Raw genomic sequence first — 20,518 nt, 5'->3', positions numbered from 1 at the left:
GACCTTTGTCGTTGTTGTGCTCTGAGGTTAAATTGTATGCAAAAGTTCTCTCAGCCCATTATGAATCCTACATGACTACACTAGTGCATCACGACCAGACAGGGTTTATTAACCCTTGAGTGGTGTTCATGTTTTTGTTATTCACCCAATGTTCGCTGGTCTGATTGACCCACAACATCATTGGGTTTTTTAAACAATACAGGCATAACAATTTACGTAAAAATACTTCATACTTAGATGTTGACTTATATCAATTACAAGCAATGTAGACATGGTTAATATTTGCCATTTACCTCTGCTATATCACATTCATCAATAAAAGCGCTATTCATTTAAAAAAAAGAAGAATTTTGGTGATTTAAAAAAATATATAATGAAGATATAGGTGGAATAAATCATGTTTATTTTTAACAAATCACAATCGCTGCAGAAGTTGGGGTGCTTATGATATGTTGCCTCCTCTGGATTTGAGGTCTTAACAATACCTTGCATAGCTCCTCGAGAAAGAGCTGTCTACTCTGGAGAATCCCTCTGTTCCAATCTGTGTTCAACGCCATCCAGAGGACATACATGTTGTACGCTGAGATGTCCAAAATGTTGAAGAATATCAGTAGCCAGCGTAGGGTTCCTCTTTTGTAACCAGTCACCAGCTTGTCTAAATTGTCCACCCCCCTTTTGTGGCATTGTAACCCATTATAATTTATAGTTTCTGATGTTCCTGGCCACAGATTCTCCCATCCCTACAGTGGGGCAAAAACGTATTTAGTCAGCCACCAATTGTGCAAGTTCTCCCACTTACCATACTTATTTTCCACCAAGGTTGCAAATAAATTCATAAAATATCCTACAATGTGATTTTCTGGATTTTTCTTTTCTAACTTTACCTGTCATAGTTGAAGTGTACCTATAATGAAAATTGCAGGCCTCTCTCATCTTTTTAAGTGGGAGAACTTGCACAATTGGTGGCTGACTAAATCATTTTTTGCCCCACTGTATGCATTATACTCATGAGTAGCACATTTTTGCATTCCTTTGTCATGTAGGGATGTGTCAGCCGTGAACAGAAACTTAGAGGAGTTGATAGGCCTGTTCTGTGTATTCAACAGCTGAGGTGGGAGCTCTGGCTTGTTTTTTTTGTATTGTTCCTACCATCGTCAGCTTCCTCTTGAACAGCTCCTGTCCCAGCTTGTGCGAAGGAAAAAAGTTAGCACATGTGATGTTGTGACCACGTCCAGGACAACCCGCATCCCTTGGTTCTTCTCAGGGGCTCCTCCATCTGGCTTCCACATATACACTTGCAAGTTCCACGCATACGATGAAGCAGCAGCATCCATATTTTGAGGGTTTAGACAGTATGTACTGCCTGAAGGTGCAGCGGCCACTAAATGGTATAAGCTGCTCTTCAACAGTAACATTGGGCCCAGGGTTGTCTGGTCCTTGAGTTTTGGTGGGTGTCCCTCTCTTGGCAGGTTTGTTGTGCTGCCATATTCTTAAAGAATTTGAATGATGGATTTAACGGTACTCTGTGGGATTTTCAAAGTTTCCGATATTTTTTTGTAACCCAACCCTGATCTGTACTTCTCCACAATTTTGTCCCGGACCTGTTTGGAGAGCTCCTTGGTCTTCGTGGTGCCGCTTTCTTAGTGGTGTTGCAGACTCTGGGGCCTTTCGGAACAGGTGTATATATACTGAGATCATGTGACAGATCATGTGACACTGTGACGCTCCTATCTTCGATGACCATATGTTTATTCAGAATGTCTTCCTTCAGGTCGCTCAAGCACCACCAGGATGGCTACTGGTTGGAGGAGATTTAAATTTTTGCTTAGATACAGTTCTTGATAGGTCTTCTGATAAACCCTCACTTCTTACCAAAGCCGGCAAGCTCACCATGTCATTCATGAAAGATCTCAATTTACTAGACATCTGGAGACAGTTCCACCCACAGGATAGGGACTACTCTTTTTATTCACACCCACACAAGACACACACACGCATAGATAACTTTTTACTTTCGACACAACTGTTTCATAGAGTGTTAGATGTCGAGTATCTCCCCAGATTGCTTAGTGACCATTCTCCTCTGGTATTATCAATCTCCATTCCTACCAAGGTAAATGGAACATATAGATGGAGACTAAATTATACACTCCTAAAGCAACCTGAATTTTGTGCATTCATCAAAGAGCAGATCAATATTTTTACTTTGACAAACAAACCCTCTGCTCCTGACAGCTTCATTCTTTGGGACACATTGAAGGCCTATCTGAGGGGACAGATTATTTCCTGTACTAAAGGGCTGAAGAGAAAACACGGTGCGGAACTGAGTGCCCTTGAATCTGAAATCTCCGAGCTAGAGAAAACCTACTAAAGAGGCCCGACTAAAGATCTATACAGGCTTTTGGTAAATAAAAAACTTAAATATAATATTCTGAACACATATCAAGCTGAGAGGGCCATCACTAAATCAAAACAGCGTTATTACGAGCTTGGAGAGAAAGCTCACAAAGTATTGGCATGGCAACTGAAAGCAGAGGAAAGTGAAGAGGACAATTAATGCCATAGAAACTCTTACTAATGAGATATCTTTCAACCCTACTGAAATGAATAATACTTTTAAGAAATACTATGAAGACCTCTACACTTCCCAATCAAGCGACGATCTATCAGAGATCGACTCCTTTCTCTCCTCTCTCAACCTCCCATGCCTGTCAGGGGAAGACAGCGAGCGCCTGAGTGCACACTTCTCAGTTCCTGAATTGTTGGAGGCCTGAGCGCTCACTCTACTGGGTAGAATCAATGTAATTAAAATGAATGTCCTGCCCAGATTTCTATATCTGTTTCAATCTCTCCCTATCCCTGTTCCCGCAGCATTTTTTTCCTCTCTCGACAAGCTGACCAGACGGTTTATCTGGCACGGCAAAACCCCTAGGGTTGGCCTAGATAAACTGACCCTTGATTACAGTCAAGGGGGCTTAAACCTCCCCAATTTTAGAATGTACTACTGGGCTGCACAGTCTAGGTTTCTGGCTCAGAGGTTTGACAATGGTCCCTCTCCCTCATGGTTGAACATTGAAAAGCTTGAGGTAAATGATGACACTGGGGCAGAATTGTTTTACAAATGGGACAGAAAATCTATAAAAACCATCACAGCCAACCCTTTAATCATACATTCTGTCCTGGCATGGTGCAAACTGCATGAGCTGTTCGGACGAGAGGGATTCCTTTCCCCTAAAACCCCTTTATGGAACAATAATTGATCCCTATGTTTTTCCAGAATAGTAACTTTAGACCATGGTCTGATAAGGGGATCACTCTTCTGGAACATTGTTACGAGGAGGGAGTCCTTATGTCTTTTGATCAGCTGAAACAGAAATATCTTTAGCTACCTACAACTACGAAACTTTATTAGGGTGACTCTCAAGGGACAATGGAACCTACCTAAATCTCACCTATTGAACAACTCTGCCACGCAGACCAACCACTGTTCAAGACCATTTCCCGTGTATACGATGCTCTTATGTCAGGACTAACACTGCCTGGGCTAGATAAACCCCGACTTAGATGGGAAAAGGATCTGGGTATTGATCTTGATGAGGATCTATGGAGTGACCTATGCAGGGATGGGGTTACATCCACATTGAACTCCAGATACAGAATGATCCAGTTTAATTTCCTCCATCAGCTCTATATCACCCCATCTAGACTGCACAAGTTCAGCCCAGATATCTCCTCCCTATGTTTTAGATGTGGCTCAGATGAAGGAACATTCCTCCATTCCACTTGGCAGTGTTCAAAACTACATGGTTTCTGGCAGGGGGTATGCGATACCATATCCTCAATTCACGGGTTTGTATTGCCTTTAGACCCGGAGGTCTGTCTACTGGGTAACTTTACAAACACCAATCTTATGCAAAGCCATACTATAAAGCTAACAGCAATATTGCTAGCGATTGCCAAGAAATGTATTGCCTTGAAAATCCTCCCTGCCAGTTGCAATGTGGCTATTGGAAGTTAATAGTTGTATCCCTTTGGAGAAAATCAGTTACTGCTTGAGGAATAAGTTAAAGACATTTTACAGAATTTGGCAACCTTTTATTGACTATATGGAGAATCTCCCCCCACATCTCATTGATTGAATCTATATATAATCCTCACATAATGTTTCACACGCAATGTATAATATGTAGCCTACGGCAGGTGATCCAATGTCTCGTTATTATTTTTCTTATTGTATGTTTGTATATAATTATAATATTTTTGTTTTTGTTACGCTTGTCTGTTACTGTCACTTTGTCCTATCGTTGTCTAATATCTTTTCACTTTTGTTTTGAATGTTCTTAATTGGAAAATGCAAAAAAAAAACATTTAAAAAAATAAAACATGAAGGAGCACATTGTAGAAGAATAACTTTTGAGAGTCACACATTGTGACAAAATGGTGGTTTTAGAAGGGTCAAGGGGCACACCCAGGGTAAGTCCTCATCTTCCTCCTCAATCGGTTGTAAAACTGAGACGACACCCACGCCAAGCCCCACTTGAGGTTGGTCAACATGAACTTGAGCGCCTTGGTCCACTGCTCCTCTGAGTTGAACTGGGTCTTGAGGGAGTAGGAGCCGCCACTGCCTCCCGTTGTAAGGATTTAGGATTCATGCATTTTAAACCCGCTACCATATTACTTAAGATTGAATTGTTTGAACAACAGCTGCTTTGTCTTTATCTGTGTGTGTGTGTGTGTGTGTGTGTGTGTGTGTGTGTGTGTGTGTGTGTGTGTGTGTGTGTGTGTGTGTGTGTGTGTGTGTGTGTGTGTGTGTGTGTGTGTGTGTGACAAGAACTGAGTAACATGGTGTGACTTGCATGTTGCAAAGCGGTGTACTGTTTGCTACATTTGCCTTGCCTGTCTGTGTGTGTGACAATATTGAGCACATGATGTGACTTGCTGCATGTTACAAAGTTGTGGTTAATCAGGTACAGGAATGGGTGGTCATCACGAGGTTTAACTGAGATGGAAAAATACTGAACAACACAATAGCAGGAACTGAGCAGCTGTTACAACTAGGGTGTGATACCAGAACAGTGAGAATCTATACATCGACAGAGGGTGGACTCCAAGAAGCGCCAAGAGGCTAGGACTAGTCTGAGCGCCTGCGATAGGCTGAGCAAGTCTAAACCACGCTTAGCCTCTACTGTGATAGGCCAACAGACGGGTTGGAACTATGTCTATCACAGTATAAGAACAGTTGTTTACGTACATCCTGTCAGTTCTCTGTTTGCCCTGCGTGGTGTTACAGTGAACCCTTATATACGAAAATTGTGCATTTACCATTTATTGCTTGAATTTAATTAAAGATAATTAACGACAGATTCTGACTTTTATACTTCCTGATACCGGATTCGAAAGACGTGGCCTCTAACACCGTGTCCTCAATCTTACCCTTCTCGACATCCATCCTGACCCATAACAGAAAAAGGTGCGCTAAACCTCAAACCCCCAGGTGTTTATTTCTTGAGGGGTATGAAAGAAACTGGTGCAACATCTACAGCTCCTAACACCCACATTTGATTAAAATCTAAGGCCAGTACGCTAAAACAAAATAATCTGCAGATTTCTCATGCTAGTGAGTAGTTGGAGGCAAATGATCATGCAGAGACAAAGGAGTAAGCTGTCAAAAGCTGACCAACTCCAGTTATTTGTGTAAGTTATTTGTGTAAGTACAATAGAGTACCACAGTATGAGTCATAGCGGTCAAATAAGGAAATGGTTCCAACCGTATTTCCACCATTCATTTCTCCCCATAGGTAATTTTAGAAACATTTAAAATAAGGATTATTTTAATTATGATGTCACAACTGATCAATAAATTCCAAATGTTCTGTTTGAACATTCTGGTGTCTGGTTGCTAAAAATAGAACACCAGTATCTAAGACAATCTAGCAGATTCCTCCTGAGATATAGTTAACACAGTAGATCACCATAAAATATAGAAAGTGCTACTAGACGAAAACTTAGTTGCAGAACGAGGTTAGAAGAATGCCACTGTCAATCTCCTTGATGAGGAGATTCTTGCGGCCGCTACAGGAAGATAATGCTTTAACAGGAAACCTTGGAGCTGCCAGTAGCAACTCCGTTCAGCCTGCCCTGCCATCTCAACCCAAGGCCACTGAGAAGCTTCCAGGGCTCAAACAAAACCGTTTAACACCTCCAGAATCACAGTACTGGAGTTGACTGAAGAAAGAAAGGGTGCTCTGCAGCGACTTGCCAGTTTGAAGGCTGTGGAAAAGAAACCACATCCTCCCTCCAGAATCCCAGTACTGCAGAAAAAGAGGTCCATCTGCAATGGGAGGAGTCAAGGACTGCATGTAGCTCCAACATCTCAGCAGTCAGGAAAGGCTACTGTTCCTCCCATCCGGAAGCCACTGCAACCCATCCGTACCAAGAGGGATCAAACCTGCGTGGTGAAAGACATCTACCTCCATAGTGCCGAGCCATTGAAGGCAGTCCATGGAGCCAATATGGTCACCAAGATGCCACTGCCTCCCATTAGAGCCAGAGTCACTGTGCCAAACAATGATGCCAAGAAGAAGCCATTCCAGCCAGTCAGACCAGAGGGCAGCCCTCGTCCTGCTGCTTCAAAGTACAGAAGGCAGGTTGTGAAGAAACACGTTCAGTTCAAGACTCAGACCCTAACTGTACAGGATCTACCGCCATGCCCCGATGATATGGTATGGGACGTCTTTAACTCAGAGGCTGAGCAGGTGATGGCATATATGAAGGCCAAACTGATCAGTGTCACCCAAGAATTGAAACTGATTAAGAGTGGGGCCAAGTTGGATGCTCAGGCTTTAGAGGAGAAAAACGCAAAAGAGCGGTTGAGAAAAAAGGTGGAGAAGTTCATCCAGGAGATTTGCCTGATGAAGGTGGATTCTGACCTATGGGAGATGATAAGAGATAACGAAGAAGAGGAAGAAATGAGTAAAGAGGCGAGGAGAAATGAAGAACAAAGCAGTGTGGCAAGTAAGCCAAAGCAGACAGCCATGAGATATACTGTGATCAAGCCAAAGGAAGTCAAGAAGGGTTTGAACATGGAAGAGAAAAAGGAGGACAGACAGGTAAAGTAGCTTGACATTCCAAAGCCATGCTAACTGCTGATCTAGTATAGTGTTGGTGATCACGTGTGTTTGTATCAGAGGAGGCTGATGGGATGAGTTATAGGAGGATAGGATCATTGTAATGGCTGGAATGAAATTAATTGGTTTCCATGTGATTGATGTGTGTGATACCGTTCCTTTTATTCTATTCCAGCCATTACAATGAGCTCCTCCCACCAGCCTCATCTGGTTTGTACATATTGTATATCTTGTCTCTGTTGCCCAGCTGCCCATTATTTGGCCCATCTGATAACATCCATTCATTCAGGTGGTGTTGAAACGTCAATTTGGGATGAGTGCAGCCAACTCCAAGCTGAAGCAGTGTGAGCACTGCGGCCGGTGCTTTGATCCTAGTCGCCTGGAGAAACACAGCGAGATCTGTGCCAAGCTCTCCTCCAAGAGCTCTAGACGTGGGGTCTATGACTCCACCAAGCACCGGCTTAAAGGCACTGTACTGGTTGGCTACGTGAAGCGATCAGTGGTGTGATGCACCAAGGGACCTGAGAGTCTGTCACTCTTTTGTATTTTGTATTGAACAGACAGACATACAGTGACTGGAAAACCACCTGCTGCCCAAATGAGGACTTTTACCTTGGAATCTGTGAGGGTTCCAATAAGAGGCAGTACTACTAGGAGGCTGTATTGTATCCAGAAACGTCTAAACCAACAGTGTTCAGCAGTTCCTCCAAGCTACAGAAACACCTGTATAAAACACCTCAATAAAATCAAATCCAAATACTCATCTAAATCATTCTGTCAGATGTGTTACTAGTGCAGGAAAGTAGAATAAATGAAATATTAAGAAACAAGGGTACGTATTTGTCAAATCTGAATATGAAAAGGGGTGATTTTTAAATGAATTGGAATAATGAAGAAAGATAAACTAATTAATTTAGTTGTATAACTTACCAAATGTACACAAATAACTGAAGATGGTCAGCTTTTGACAGCTTAATCCTTGGTCTCGCAGCATAATCCATAGATGATTACAATTATACAACATGAGTATTCATGTACTGTGCCTTGTAGTTAGTTACCTCACTTGTTGGTAATAACCATCACACCTCTTCATCCACGCTTCACGGTGGGAACCACACATGCAGAGATCATCAGTTCACCTCACAAAGACACAGCGGTTGGAACCACACATGCAGAGGTCATCAGTTCACCTACTCTGCGTCTCACAAAGACACAGCGGTTGGAACCAAATCTCAAATTTGGACTCATCAGACCCAAGGACAGATTTCCACCGGTTTAATGTCCATTGCTCGTGTTTCTTGGCCCAAGCATGTCTCTTCTTCTTATTGGTGTCCTTTAGTAGTGGTTTCTTTGCAGAAATTCGACCATGAAGGCCTGATTCACGCAGTCTCCTCTGAACAGTTGCTTTTAAGACGTGTCTGTTACTTGAACTCTGTGAAGCATTTTTTGGGGCCTGCAATCTGAGGTGCAGATAACTCTAATGAACTTATCCTGTGTAGCAGAAGTAAGTCTTCTTTTCCTGTGAGGATCCTCGTGAGAGCCAGTTTCATCATAGCACGTGATGGTTTTTGCAACTGCGCTTGAAGAAACTTTGAAAATTCCATAATGACTGACTTTCATGTCTTAAAGTAATGATGGACTGCCGTTTCTCTTTCCTTATTTGAACTGTTCTAGCCATAATTGTTTTTTTTAACCTTAATTTAGCAATGGAAGTCAGTTAAGGACAAATTGTTATTTACAATGACAGCCTACTGGGGAACAGTGAGTTAACTGCCTTTATTCAGCAGCAGAAAAATAGATTTTGATCTTGTCAGCTCAGGGATTCGATCTAGCAATCTTTCGGTTACTAGCCCAACGCTCTACCCTCTATAAGGCTATCTTCTGTATACCACCCCTACCTTGTCACAACACAACTGATTGGCTCAAACACATTAAGAAGGAAGAAAATTCCAAAAAGGCACACCTGTTAACTAATCCTTTGGAAATCAATGCGGCTTGGTTCTTTTTACTCTATATTATATAAATCTGATTTTACTTTGGAAATTATGCCTCAGCTGAATTTTTTCAGAACCTAGATCTTCCTTACATTTCCAATGAAGAATCACATAATATGTTAACACAATATGATTCGGACTTCTGTTGAAAAGGAATGTTCTCATAATGTAAACTGGTCACTATAGACCTTTGTCGTTGTTGTGCTCTGAGGTTAAATGGTATGCTAAAGTTCTCTCAGCCCATTAAGAATCCTACATGACTACACTAGTGCATCACGACCAGACAGGGTTTATTAACCCTTGAGTGGTGTTCATGTTTTTGTTATTCACCCAATGTTCGCTGGTCTGATTGACCCACAACATCATTGGGTTTTTTAAACAATACAATCATAACAATTGACGTAAAAATACTTCATACTTAGATGTCGGCTTATATCAATTACAAGCAATGTAGACATGGTTAATACTTGCCATTTACCTCTGCTATATCACATTCATCAATAAAAGCGCTATTCATAAAAATAAAAAAATTGGGTGATTTAAAAATATATATAATGAAGATATAGGTGGAATAAATCATGTTTATTTTTAACAAATCACAATCGCTGCAGAAGTTGGGGTGCTTATGATATGTTGCCTCCTCTGGATTTGAGGTCTTAACAATACCTTGCATAGCTCCTCGAGAAAGAGCTGTCTACTCTGGAGAATCCCTCTGCTCCAATCTGTGTTCAACGCCATCCAGAGGACATACATGTTGTACGCTGAGATGTCCAAAATGTTGAAGAATATCAGTAGCCAGCGTAGGGTTCCTCTTTTGTAACCAGTCACCAGCTTGTCTAAATTGTCCACCCCCCTTTTGTGGCATTGTAACCCATTATAATTTATAGTTTCTGATGTTCCTGGCCACAGATTCTCCCATCCCTACAGTGGGGCAAAAACGTATTTAGTCAGCCACCAATTGTGCAAGTTCTCCCACTTACCATACTTATTTTCCACCATAATTTGCAAATAAATTCATAAAATATCCTACAATGTGATTTTCTGGATTTTTCTTTTCTAATTTTGTCTGTCATAGTTGAAGTGTACCTATGATGAAAATTGCAGGCCTCTCTCATCTTTTTAAGTGGGAGAACTTGCACAATTGGTGGCTGACTAAATAATTTTTTGCCCCACTGTATCTCACTGGTCACCCCCAAAGCCAATTCCTACTTTGGTCGTCTTTCCTTCCAGTTCTCTGCTGCCCATGACTGGAACGAATTTCAAAAATCTCTGAAGCTAGAGACTCACATCTCCCTCACTAGCTTTAAGCACCAGCTGTCAGAGCAGTTTACAGATCACTGCACCTGTACTTAGCCTATCTGTAAACAGCCCATCTATCTACCTACCTCGACCCCATACTGGTATTTATTTATTTATTTTGCTCCTTTGCACAACAGTATCTCTACCTGCACATTCATCTTCTGCCGATCTACCATTCCAGTGTTTAATTGCTATATTGTAATTACTTCGCCACCATGGTCTATTTATTTCCTTAACTTACCTCATTTGCACTCACTGTATATAGACTTTTTGTTTTCTTTTGTTTTACTGTATTATTGACTGTATGTTTTGTTTATTCCATGTGTAACTCTGTGTTGTTGTATGTGTCGAATTGCTACGCTTTATCTTGGCCAGGTCGCAGTTGCAAATTAGAAATTGTTCTCAACTAGCCTACCTGGTTAAATAAAGGTGAAATAAATAAATACATAAAAATAAAATGTTGAACTATTGAGATGCAGTACTGGATTGGGTTCTTACGTATTACATGCTTCTTACTTTGCTCCAGAAGGAAAACTGGAGAGTCACAATCTGGTTTTCTGCCTATTTCTCTTCCATTGGTTTGTGTCTTTGTGGTTCAACTCCACTCTAGCCACAGAATAATATACATTTATTATGTTTTAATAGTTTGGTCACCTACAAACAAGCAAGATTTCTGGCTCTCACAGACCTGTAACTTCTTCTTTAAGAGGCTCCTCTGTCCTCCACTCGTTACCTGTATTAATGGCACCTGTTTGAACTTGTTATCAGTGTAAAAGACACCTGTCTACAACCTCAAACAGTCACACTCCAAACTCCACTATGTCCAAGATCAAAGAGCTGTCAAAGGACACCAGAAACAAAATTGTAGACCTGCACCAGGCTGGGAAGACTGAATCTGCAATAGGTAAGCAGCTTGGTTTGAAGAAATCAACTGTGGGAGCAATTATTAGGAAATGGAAGACATACAAGACCACTGATAATCTCAATCGATCTGGGGCTCCACGCAAGATCTCACCCCGTGGGGTCAAAATGATCACAAGAACGGTGAGCAAAAATCCCAGAACCACACGGGGGGACCTAGTGAATGAGCTGCAGAGAGCTGGGACCAAAGTAACAAAGCCTACCATCAGTAACACACTACGCCGCCAAGGACTCAAATCCTGCAGTGCCAGACGTGTCCCCCTGCTTAAGCCAGTACATGTCCAGGCCCGTCTGAAGTTTGCTAGTGAGCATTTGGATGATCCAGAAGAAGATTGGGAGAATATCATATGGTCAGATGAAACCAAAATATAACTTTTTGGTACAAACTCAACTCGTCGTGTTTGGAGGACAAGGAATGCTGAGTTGCATCCAAAAAACACCATACCTACTGTGAAGCATGGGGGTGGAAACATCATGCTTTGGGGCTGTTTTTCTGCAAAGGGACCAGGACGACTGATTCGTGTAAAGGAAAGAATGAATGGGGCCATATATCGTGAGTGAAAACCTCCTTCCATCAGCAAGGGCATTGAAGATGAAACGTGGCTGGTTCTTTCAGCATGACAATGATCCCAAACACACCGCCCGGGCAACGAAGGAGTGGCTTCGTAAGAAGCATTTCAAGGTCCTGGAGTGGCCTAGCCAGTCTCCAAATTTCAACCCCATAGAAAATCTTTGGAGGGAGTTTAAAGTTTGTGTTGCCCAGCAACAGCCCCAAAACATCACTGCTCTAGAGGAGATCTGCATGGAGGAATGGGCAAAAATGCCAGCAACAGTGTGTGAAAACCTTGTGAAGCCTGGTGGAAAACGTTTGACCTCTGTCATTGCCAACAAAGGGTATATAACTTCTTGATACTACCCATCCCGCATGCGGGAGCGTAATCATAGCCTCAAACTAATTAGCATAACGCAGCAGACATAAATCTTCCTAGAAAATGTTCCTATTCATGAAAATCACAAATGAAATATATTGAGACACAGCTTAGCCTTTTGTTAATCACACTGTCATCTCAGATATTTAAATTTTCTTTACAGCCAACGCTAGACAAGCATTTGTGTCAGTTTATCATGGCATAAACTATGGCTAGGCTCTGCTAGCATCAGGCAACATTTTCACGAAAATAAGAAAAGCAATCAAATTAAATCATTTACCTTTGAAGAACTTCAGATGTTTTCACTCAGGAGACTCCCAGTTAGATAGCAAATGTTATTTTTTCCAAAAATATTATTTTTGTAGGCGAAATAGCTCCGTTTGTTCTTCACGTTTTGCTGAGAAATCGACCGGAAAATGCAGTCACTACAACACCGAACTTTTTTCCAAATTAGCTCCATAATTTATTTATTCAGTGTTATATCCTATTTAATACCTTTCTATTTTTATTTCAGCTGTTTATAATGTTTGTACTTTCTTATCTTTATTTATTCACTTATTATATTCTATCCTACTGTTACTTATTGTTTTTTATTCCTATTTGATCTTTTCTCTGCACTACTTCCTATTTTACTGAATTTACTCAAAACCCACTCTCTCTTCTAGTTTCTGTAACCTTACACGTCTGTCCTCTCCTTAGGCTATATTACCTAAAGGTTCTGCTGCTACAGAGTACTTCATTACCCACTGTTTCCTCCTACCGTCCTTCACGGAGCTATAGTATCTCTAGTAGGTACTATAAACTATGCCACGGTACTGTTCTTTATGTATTCGTTATTACTATTTATTTTAACCATATAGTATAGCTTATGCTCATCTGTATGTTTTATCTTTCCACTTCATACAATGTCATGTACTATATATGCCTTGTTTAATACTTTATTTAACACATTCTATGTATGACAAAATAGTCACTTAACACACTATTATGTCAATGTCTTTACACAGTTCCTTTTATTCAACATCTATTGATTTTATTCCCTCTTCCCAGTGAGAGCTGAATTCAATTAACTGTCACAGAGAGGCTGCGTAATCCTTTCTCTGGACCAACGACACACACACACAGACACACACACACACACACACACACACAGACACACACACACACACTATTCTTCCTTGCTGCTTAACTTACTATGATGCACTTCCGCTACACAGTGAAACTTTTACTCATTCAGGCTTTTATTCACATTCGTTCACACACTACGTTTGGACCTCTGTTCTAAAGAGTAGTATTGTGGTGTGGCCTACTGATTCACAGACCCCCGTTTAGCCAGACGGAGCGTTTATTCGCAGGATTTGTTGTGCATTTGAACCTTGCCTAATCAGGTCAACGTTCCTACGGCGCCCTCTCTATTGATCCAAGCAGACCCCCGTCTTTGGGGGCGGTTTCGTGAATAACCCAACCTAGCAGACCTCTTTCTAATTGTTTAAGAGCGGTATCGTGGACTTTTATTTTATTTGTGTTGACATTATATCCAGGTAGCCGCAGCCCCACACCAGGCCAGACAGTCCAGCCAAAGAGAACAAACAAATGCACCAATCAGACCACACAAGGTCCCCAGATGAACGGACCGGTGAGAGGGGCAACCCAAATCACACACCCAACACGAACAGCCTGATCAGGTTGAATGGGCTGTGTTAACGCACATCCCAAATCAGGTCCCAAAACAGTCGCGCTCGGCCAAGTAGAAACAGACGGGACAACCCAACCCAAACAGGTCACCCATGCGGGTCCGTTGTACCGTCCGACCAGAGCAGGTGCAAGCCCCCTCCGCCAAACAGCCAACACCAGCGAGGTCCACAACGCCCCACGCACTTAGTCCTCACAAATGCACATACAAAATGATGTTTAACAACCCCCAAAGCTTAAGCATGCATGCAGTTTATTGATTTCAAAAGCTCTAAGCATTGCTAGGTTTTTAAGAAATGTAAGGAGAGACCTACATGACGCCGTTCCCACTGAGACAGAATCCCTGAAGCAATTTACACAAACATTAAACTATGTAAGAACAAGCTTATCTGATATAGCTGGGTGGCCACACACTTTCTTACAAAGTAGCAAAGCCGTGCTGATCCGCGGAACAACCAACCTCTCTGAGCACAGAGCTTTGCCTTTATAGCTTTTCATCCTTACATACAACATATGGTACATCCCATATGTAAATGAAATCACTCCCCTCGTCCTCTCGCCACCATTATCTTTTAGTCCAAGTTATTTGCTTGTTCACGCCCAATAATACCCACATCTGCTTCGGGTTAGATTATAATAGTGGCGGGACCCCTTATGTCGTACAAAAAAATAATACATTTATTGCACACTTATGTTTCACATGTTGGTCATTTTGCTACCATCCTCTCTCCACGTACTCCTGACATTAGTATGTCCAGGTGTAACAAATGTAATTTTGTCCTTGGCGAATGTACTCATGTACATTAATTAGCTTAATGTAATCTTTGGCATGTTATCCTACGGCAAATGCACTAGGTGTCACCATTTCTCCATCTGGCCAATGTAATTATTGTCCTTACTACTTCCTGTTAATTTAATGATTGTTATTATGTTTCCTCAGCATGGCAGCTGCACCTAGTTACATTCCATTAACTCCCACACAGCCTGGATTCAAACCAGGGACTGTCATGACTCCTCTTGCATTGAGATGCAGTGCCTTAGACTGCTGCGTCCATGTGTGTGTGTTAACTATCTAAGTGTACTAGAATGCTTAAAAGGCCGCAACCAATCTTTATATTGCTTACCGGTGTAGTTCTGTATCGCCCAGAAATGTCATATCGGTGCATCAGTAGTTTCCACCACGATCCCATTAAACTTTGCTGCATGTTGCATGGCCAGACACAGACCTTTGGGGGTGCAGGTTCTCAAAATGAAAAATGCAGCCAGAAAATTCACAACTCAAAATTCATAATTTACAAACTGTTTCTGTATCAAATTGTTTTTTGTTTTGTTGCAATGACCTATTTATTTAATGCAACACACTCATGCCAGTGACTCCTAGTAGGGTAATAACTAGAGACGTCCCACTAGGCACAGACGTCAATTCAACGTCTATTCCACTTTAGTTCAAAAATTATTTACATGTAAACAATGTTATTTGAACCACTGTGTTCCCAGTGGGATAAAGAGTGACATTGGGAAAAGAGACTATCAGCTGATCATAGCGAATTATGATGTAAATCTGCTAGTTAGCTAGCTAGTTAGCTATGCTGTCAAACCAAACTATTTTTTACTTGATTTGAGTTTGCATCTGCCGCTTACTAACAAACAAGTGAATTGCCCCCTTCTCTGTCCATAACAGTACAAGACATACATGACAGGTCCAACTCAAAAGTAACCTACCAGTATTCAAACTCACCACGTACTGTACATCGCTGTACATTGCACTACATGCAGATGTCAGGCAAGTGCGCACTTGAGGTGGGAGTATGGGGGAGGAGATATTTTTCAAGATTCACAAATATTAAATGCGATAGTTTGTGCAATTCGTTACATTTAAAATCTATATTTTTAAAGAGACTATAAAGTAATTAATCAACTATAAAAAAAATCACGAGCTGATAGGAGGGCAAAAGGGCCCTTACTCATAGTATGGGCAAAAGGCTTGAGCACTGGTGGAGCTCTATCTGTGCACATGTCTGGCATGCATGTAGAGATCATGGATGTCAGACAAGGATGTCCCCTGTCTCTCCTGCTGTATACTTTGATATCGGAATCCCTGGCACAGATGATAAGAGAGGACCCTAGCTCTGGTCGCTGCTTCACAACGCTCAACCTAGATTCTAGAACCAGTCACTTTCTACTTTGTGACACTTTCACACACAAAAAATTTAAACAGAAGGTTGATGCTTGCAGTTTATTAAGGAGCTACTATTGAAATTGACAGAGCCAGTAAGTCATTGAACATTGTTTTTTACAACAGACCTGGGTTCAAATACATGTTTATTAAAGTATTTATATTTTAAATATGTATTTTCTGTATACTTTCTAATAATTTTCTATACATTATATTTTAAACTATTTTCAATTACTTGTTTCCAAATCATTTACAAATACCCCTGTGTTCAAACAGACCTGGTTTCAAATGCATAGAGTACTTAAATATTTCAAATAAATATGTCAAATACAGATTCAACATCTTGTATTTTCAAGGAAGAGTTGACTAAATACTTCAAAATATATTTGAAAATAATTTAAAGGTCTGGTAAAGAATAATACCACAAAGTAATTCACAATCAATACCAATATCTTGTCATTTTAAATCACTTCCAGCTGCATCTCAAGTAAGGACTTTGGCTCAATAGGGAACTGAAGAGAAAGGGAAGACAGAGCGAGAGGCGGATATGGACTGTAAACAGACAGTGTTTCATGGTGACCTAGGCCTCAGCAGAAGCATGTCTGTCTGAGGTTATAATCTCGTTGATGAAGTCCATGTAGCGTTTCACACTGGTGTAGACTCCAGGGAAGCCTTTCAAAGCACAGTCATTGGTATTCCCAAAACTCATGATTCCCACCTGGACAAACCTACGAGATGAGCGACAAACCAACGGCCCACCAGAGTCCCCCTGTAGAACAAAGAAAAACAACACAAACATACATTTACAACATTCAAGTAAGTGTGTGTGTACGTGAGAGAGAACGATAGAGAGAAAGAGAGTGTGTGGGTCAGCTGTTTGTTCACCTGCACCCACCCACAATTGCTAATAACCCATCCACAACCAGCTGATTATGTGATAAAGCGAAAATCTAAGACCCTTACCTGACTCTTACCCAAAAATATAGAAAATGCTCTGTACAGTTCCTTTTTTTCCCTCTTGAACATTTATCGAACAATTAACAATATTTCATGACCCTAAACCTGCCCGCCCCACGGGGACTGGCGCATCACTAGTGTGTGAGAGGGAGGGTCCGTGTTTGTATAAAACATGTATACGTACCAATCAGGAGACCAAGAAAGAAGACTCACCTGACAGGAGCCTCCTTCCATGGAGCCAGCACACAGCATGTTGGCAGTGAGGGCCGAAAACTTTTTCTTACAGATTCTCCGGTTCAAAATGGTTAGGTTCAGCTCCTGGAGGGTCCTATTACCAGACAATTCCACTGGAGGGAGGGAAAAAGAAGAAGAGTAAAATGTAGGATAGAAACTGGTGGGGGAGGAAGTGAACGGGCAGGGAGAATTTAAGGGAGAAATACTCACTAACTACAAACAGAAGCTGGATGAAAACAAAATACATTGTGTAAAGTGCACAAAATACAGTATATCTTATTATAATCTGGCATTCTGATTTAATTTTGAAATCTTTCTTTAACAATGTGCAAATGTTTCAATTGCTTATTATAACTTAATTATAACTTGTTTTAATCTTTTTTGTTGTTGTATTGATTGTGTTTTTTGGGGTCCTCAGGGCACCATTGTAAATGAGAAACTGTTCTCAATTGGGTTCCTCTGAGTAAATAAAAGTTTATAAATCACACTGCCAGATTATAATTAAGCAATAAAGTACGAGGGGGTGTGATATATGGCCAATATACCCCGGCCATGCACAATGTGGAGTGCTGGGATACAGCCATTAGATGTGGTATATTAGTCATATACCTCAAACCCCAGAGGTGCCTTATTGCTATTATAAACTGGTTACCAACATAATTAGAAAGGTAAAACATTTTGGGGGGTCATATCCAATCAGCATTTCAGCCAGTCAGCATTCAATGCTGGATCAATTTGTGGTAAATCATTTTACACTACCAAAATGTCGCCCACAGAATTGAATGCTGACATTCAATCAAAACCAAACCAACCAAAGATATGCTTTAGAACCTGGCACTGTGAGTGTTTGTATTTCGGTGTTGCTGTGTGTTTGCTCACCATTGTTCCCGACATCGCCCCAGCCAGCGATCCAGCACTTCGAACTTGAGTCAAAGGTATCACTCGGCTTGGGCAGGGACAAGGGCTTCACCGGGGAGGGAAAGGACCACTTTTCATTCATCTTCACCAAAGCGATGTCGTGCAGCAGGGCCAAACGCTGTCTCTGATACTGTGGGTGACTGACGATGCGTGAGATGAAGCGAGTAAGCACTGCTGGCTCACTCAGGCTGTGTGTCCCCAGACGAATGAAGGAACTTTCTGGAATAGGGTTTTCATTCCTAATACTAATACACATGCAGACAGATAAAAACAGCCTGGTCTCAGACTAGGTGTAACATAGTACATTTAAATCCAGGACACTGAAATTAGAATATGATACATTTGATATGGTTACATAAGATAGGTTACTTAAGGCAAAAACGAAAGTAAGATGGTTAGTCGGGGTGGATGGGTATAACGTGAATGTCTAGCAACCCAAAGGTTGTGTGTTTGAATCTTATCACGGACAACTTTAGCATTTTATCTTATTAGCAACTTTGCAACTAGTTACTACTTTTTTAGCTACCTTGCTACTAAACATTTAGAAAATTCATAACATATTGTAGGACTTGCAATTCCTAACATATCATATGAATTGTCATTTGTAACATATCATACGAAATGGATGATGCACATCCACAAATGAATAGATACCATACATAACGTAACATCATACTAATCGGCATGGTTCAGATTTACGTTTACTCGGTTATGTCTACCCCTGAGTCCAGGTTGGACAGAAACATTACACATACATTGATATATTTCATACAAACACATACAGATCTTTCGGTTCTATTCCAGCAAGCAAATTTGGCCTTTGAAATTATAATGATGTCATTCTAGTTGGTAAACTGGTTTTCTGCTTGTAGACACGTTAAGAAAATTACAACCATGGAAAAAACGTCATTTTGGCTGCAGACACGATAATGAGTTCAACATGCAAACCTCCTTCACACACAAACACACTTACGGGTCAACACAGTGTGCAGCGGTGAGCACCCATTCCTCAGTAAGGAGGGATCCGCCACAGCTAAAGAAGCCTGTATCATCCGTGATTAAAAGGTAGACTATCCACGGCCAGCTGCCCTTTTGAGCATCCTTTCCCCCCGCGATAGAGCTCCGAGCCTGGGGCACAAACGATTCTAGAGAGGGAGGTGATGGAGGGTGGAAAGAATGCCAGACTGTGACACTGTTTCATGTACAAACACTGATATCACAATTACAGTTTTAACCATGTTTTGAGGCTATATAATGTTTGTTTACATTTACTTTGCAAAACATTGGAGTAAAAATAAGCTTTGGGTTCTGATGGGTTACAAACTCACCTCATGAGGCATTTATTAAGTGACATTCTTCAAGAATCAACTTAATTTATAAGTCCTAATTGGATGTAGCAACTGCAGATTTCCCCTTTAAGAGGATATAGTGGTGATATGAATTTATATTTAGTGGTGATATTCGTAGCGCTGAAGAGCTGCACAAAAGTGCAATACATTTTAAGGCAATGTTCCTGCGTTAGCAGAAGCTGCATTCATGCCACGGTAAATGCTACATATGTCGTCTCAGTTGGAAATTACATTTACATTTAAATCGGAGCTATAAATATGGTTTGAATCGAGCCCTTAGTGGTCACTAATGCCAAAACAGAGAGATATGCTTGAAGTTCTTTGTTCTAGTGGATGGCAAAACAATTATGTACATGCCCAAATATGTAGGCTAATGATGCTCAAATTAAAACACTAGTAAAAAACATGTCGTCACTATCTGATGAATGTAATAGTTACTGTGAACCAAGCAAGCTAAAAAACGATTTGATGCTCTTTTAATTAATACATTTCTGTTGACCTCACCTGCAGCATCTTGGACCAGCAAAATTACAGACAGTAGTCCCCAAAAACCCATAGCTTTTCCTGTCAGTATCCAACCAACGAGGCGGCTGTTTGATGGATAGAACACTGACTGACTGATGTCCAGCTTTATAGTCGTCCATGCTTAGATTACATCAATGTTACACATGTGCAATCTGATTTACAGTTCCAATGATAGCAGGCTGCTCATCTGGGTTGCTGATAAAATCATGTTTTCTTTTATTTTCAGAATGCAAATTCTCAAAAAGAGAGATGAGGTGATATTTCTATCTCAAGCTATTCAATTAAAGAAACAGTGTCCACTGACATTTCTAGTTTTCAACCAGAGTTTGTGTTTACTATATAGAGGAACCAGGCAAGGCTGAAATTACCTTTAAATGGCTCAGCGCTCCATGGACTG

At 41.0% G+C, this 20,518-nt stretch overlaps 1 protein-coding gene across 1 annotated transcript; it reads right to left on the bottom strand.

Annotated features, from left to right (window-relative positions):
• Positions 1-16,183: 16,183 nt before the first annotated feature.
• Positions 16,184-20,212, bottom strand: LOC115110014 (tryptase-2-like). Its single transcript, XM_029635327.2, has 5 exons — positions 20,101-20,212; positions 19,221-19,392; positions 18,209-18,492; positions 17,309-17,442; positions 16,184-16,907 (listed from the first exon to the last, which is right to left on the bottom strand). The coding sequence occupies exons 1-5, from the start codon at positions 20,150-20,152 to the stop codon at positions 16,719-16,721; spliced, it is 831 nt and encodes a 276-aa protein (XP_029491187.2). The 5' UTR covers positions 20,153-20,212; the 3' UTR covers positions 16,184-16,718.
• Between the last annotated feature and the right edge of the window lie 306 nt (positions 20,213-20,518).

Source organism: Oncorhynchus nerka, linkage group LG26 (genome assembly GCF_034236695.1).
Source record: "Oncorhynchus nerka isolate Pitt River linkage group LG26, Oner_Uvic_2.0, whole genome shotgun sequence".
In the NCBI taxonomy this organism is placed as follows: Eukaryota; Metazoa; Chordata; class Actinopteri; order Salmoniformes; family Salmonidae; genus Oncorhynchus; species Oncorhynchus nerka.
This window is presented reverse-complemented; position numbering and strand designations above follow the sequence as displayed.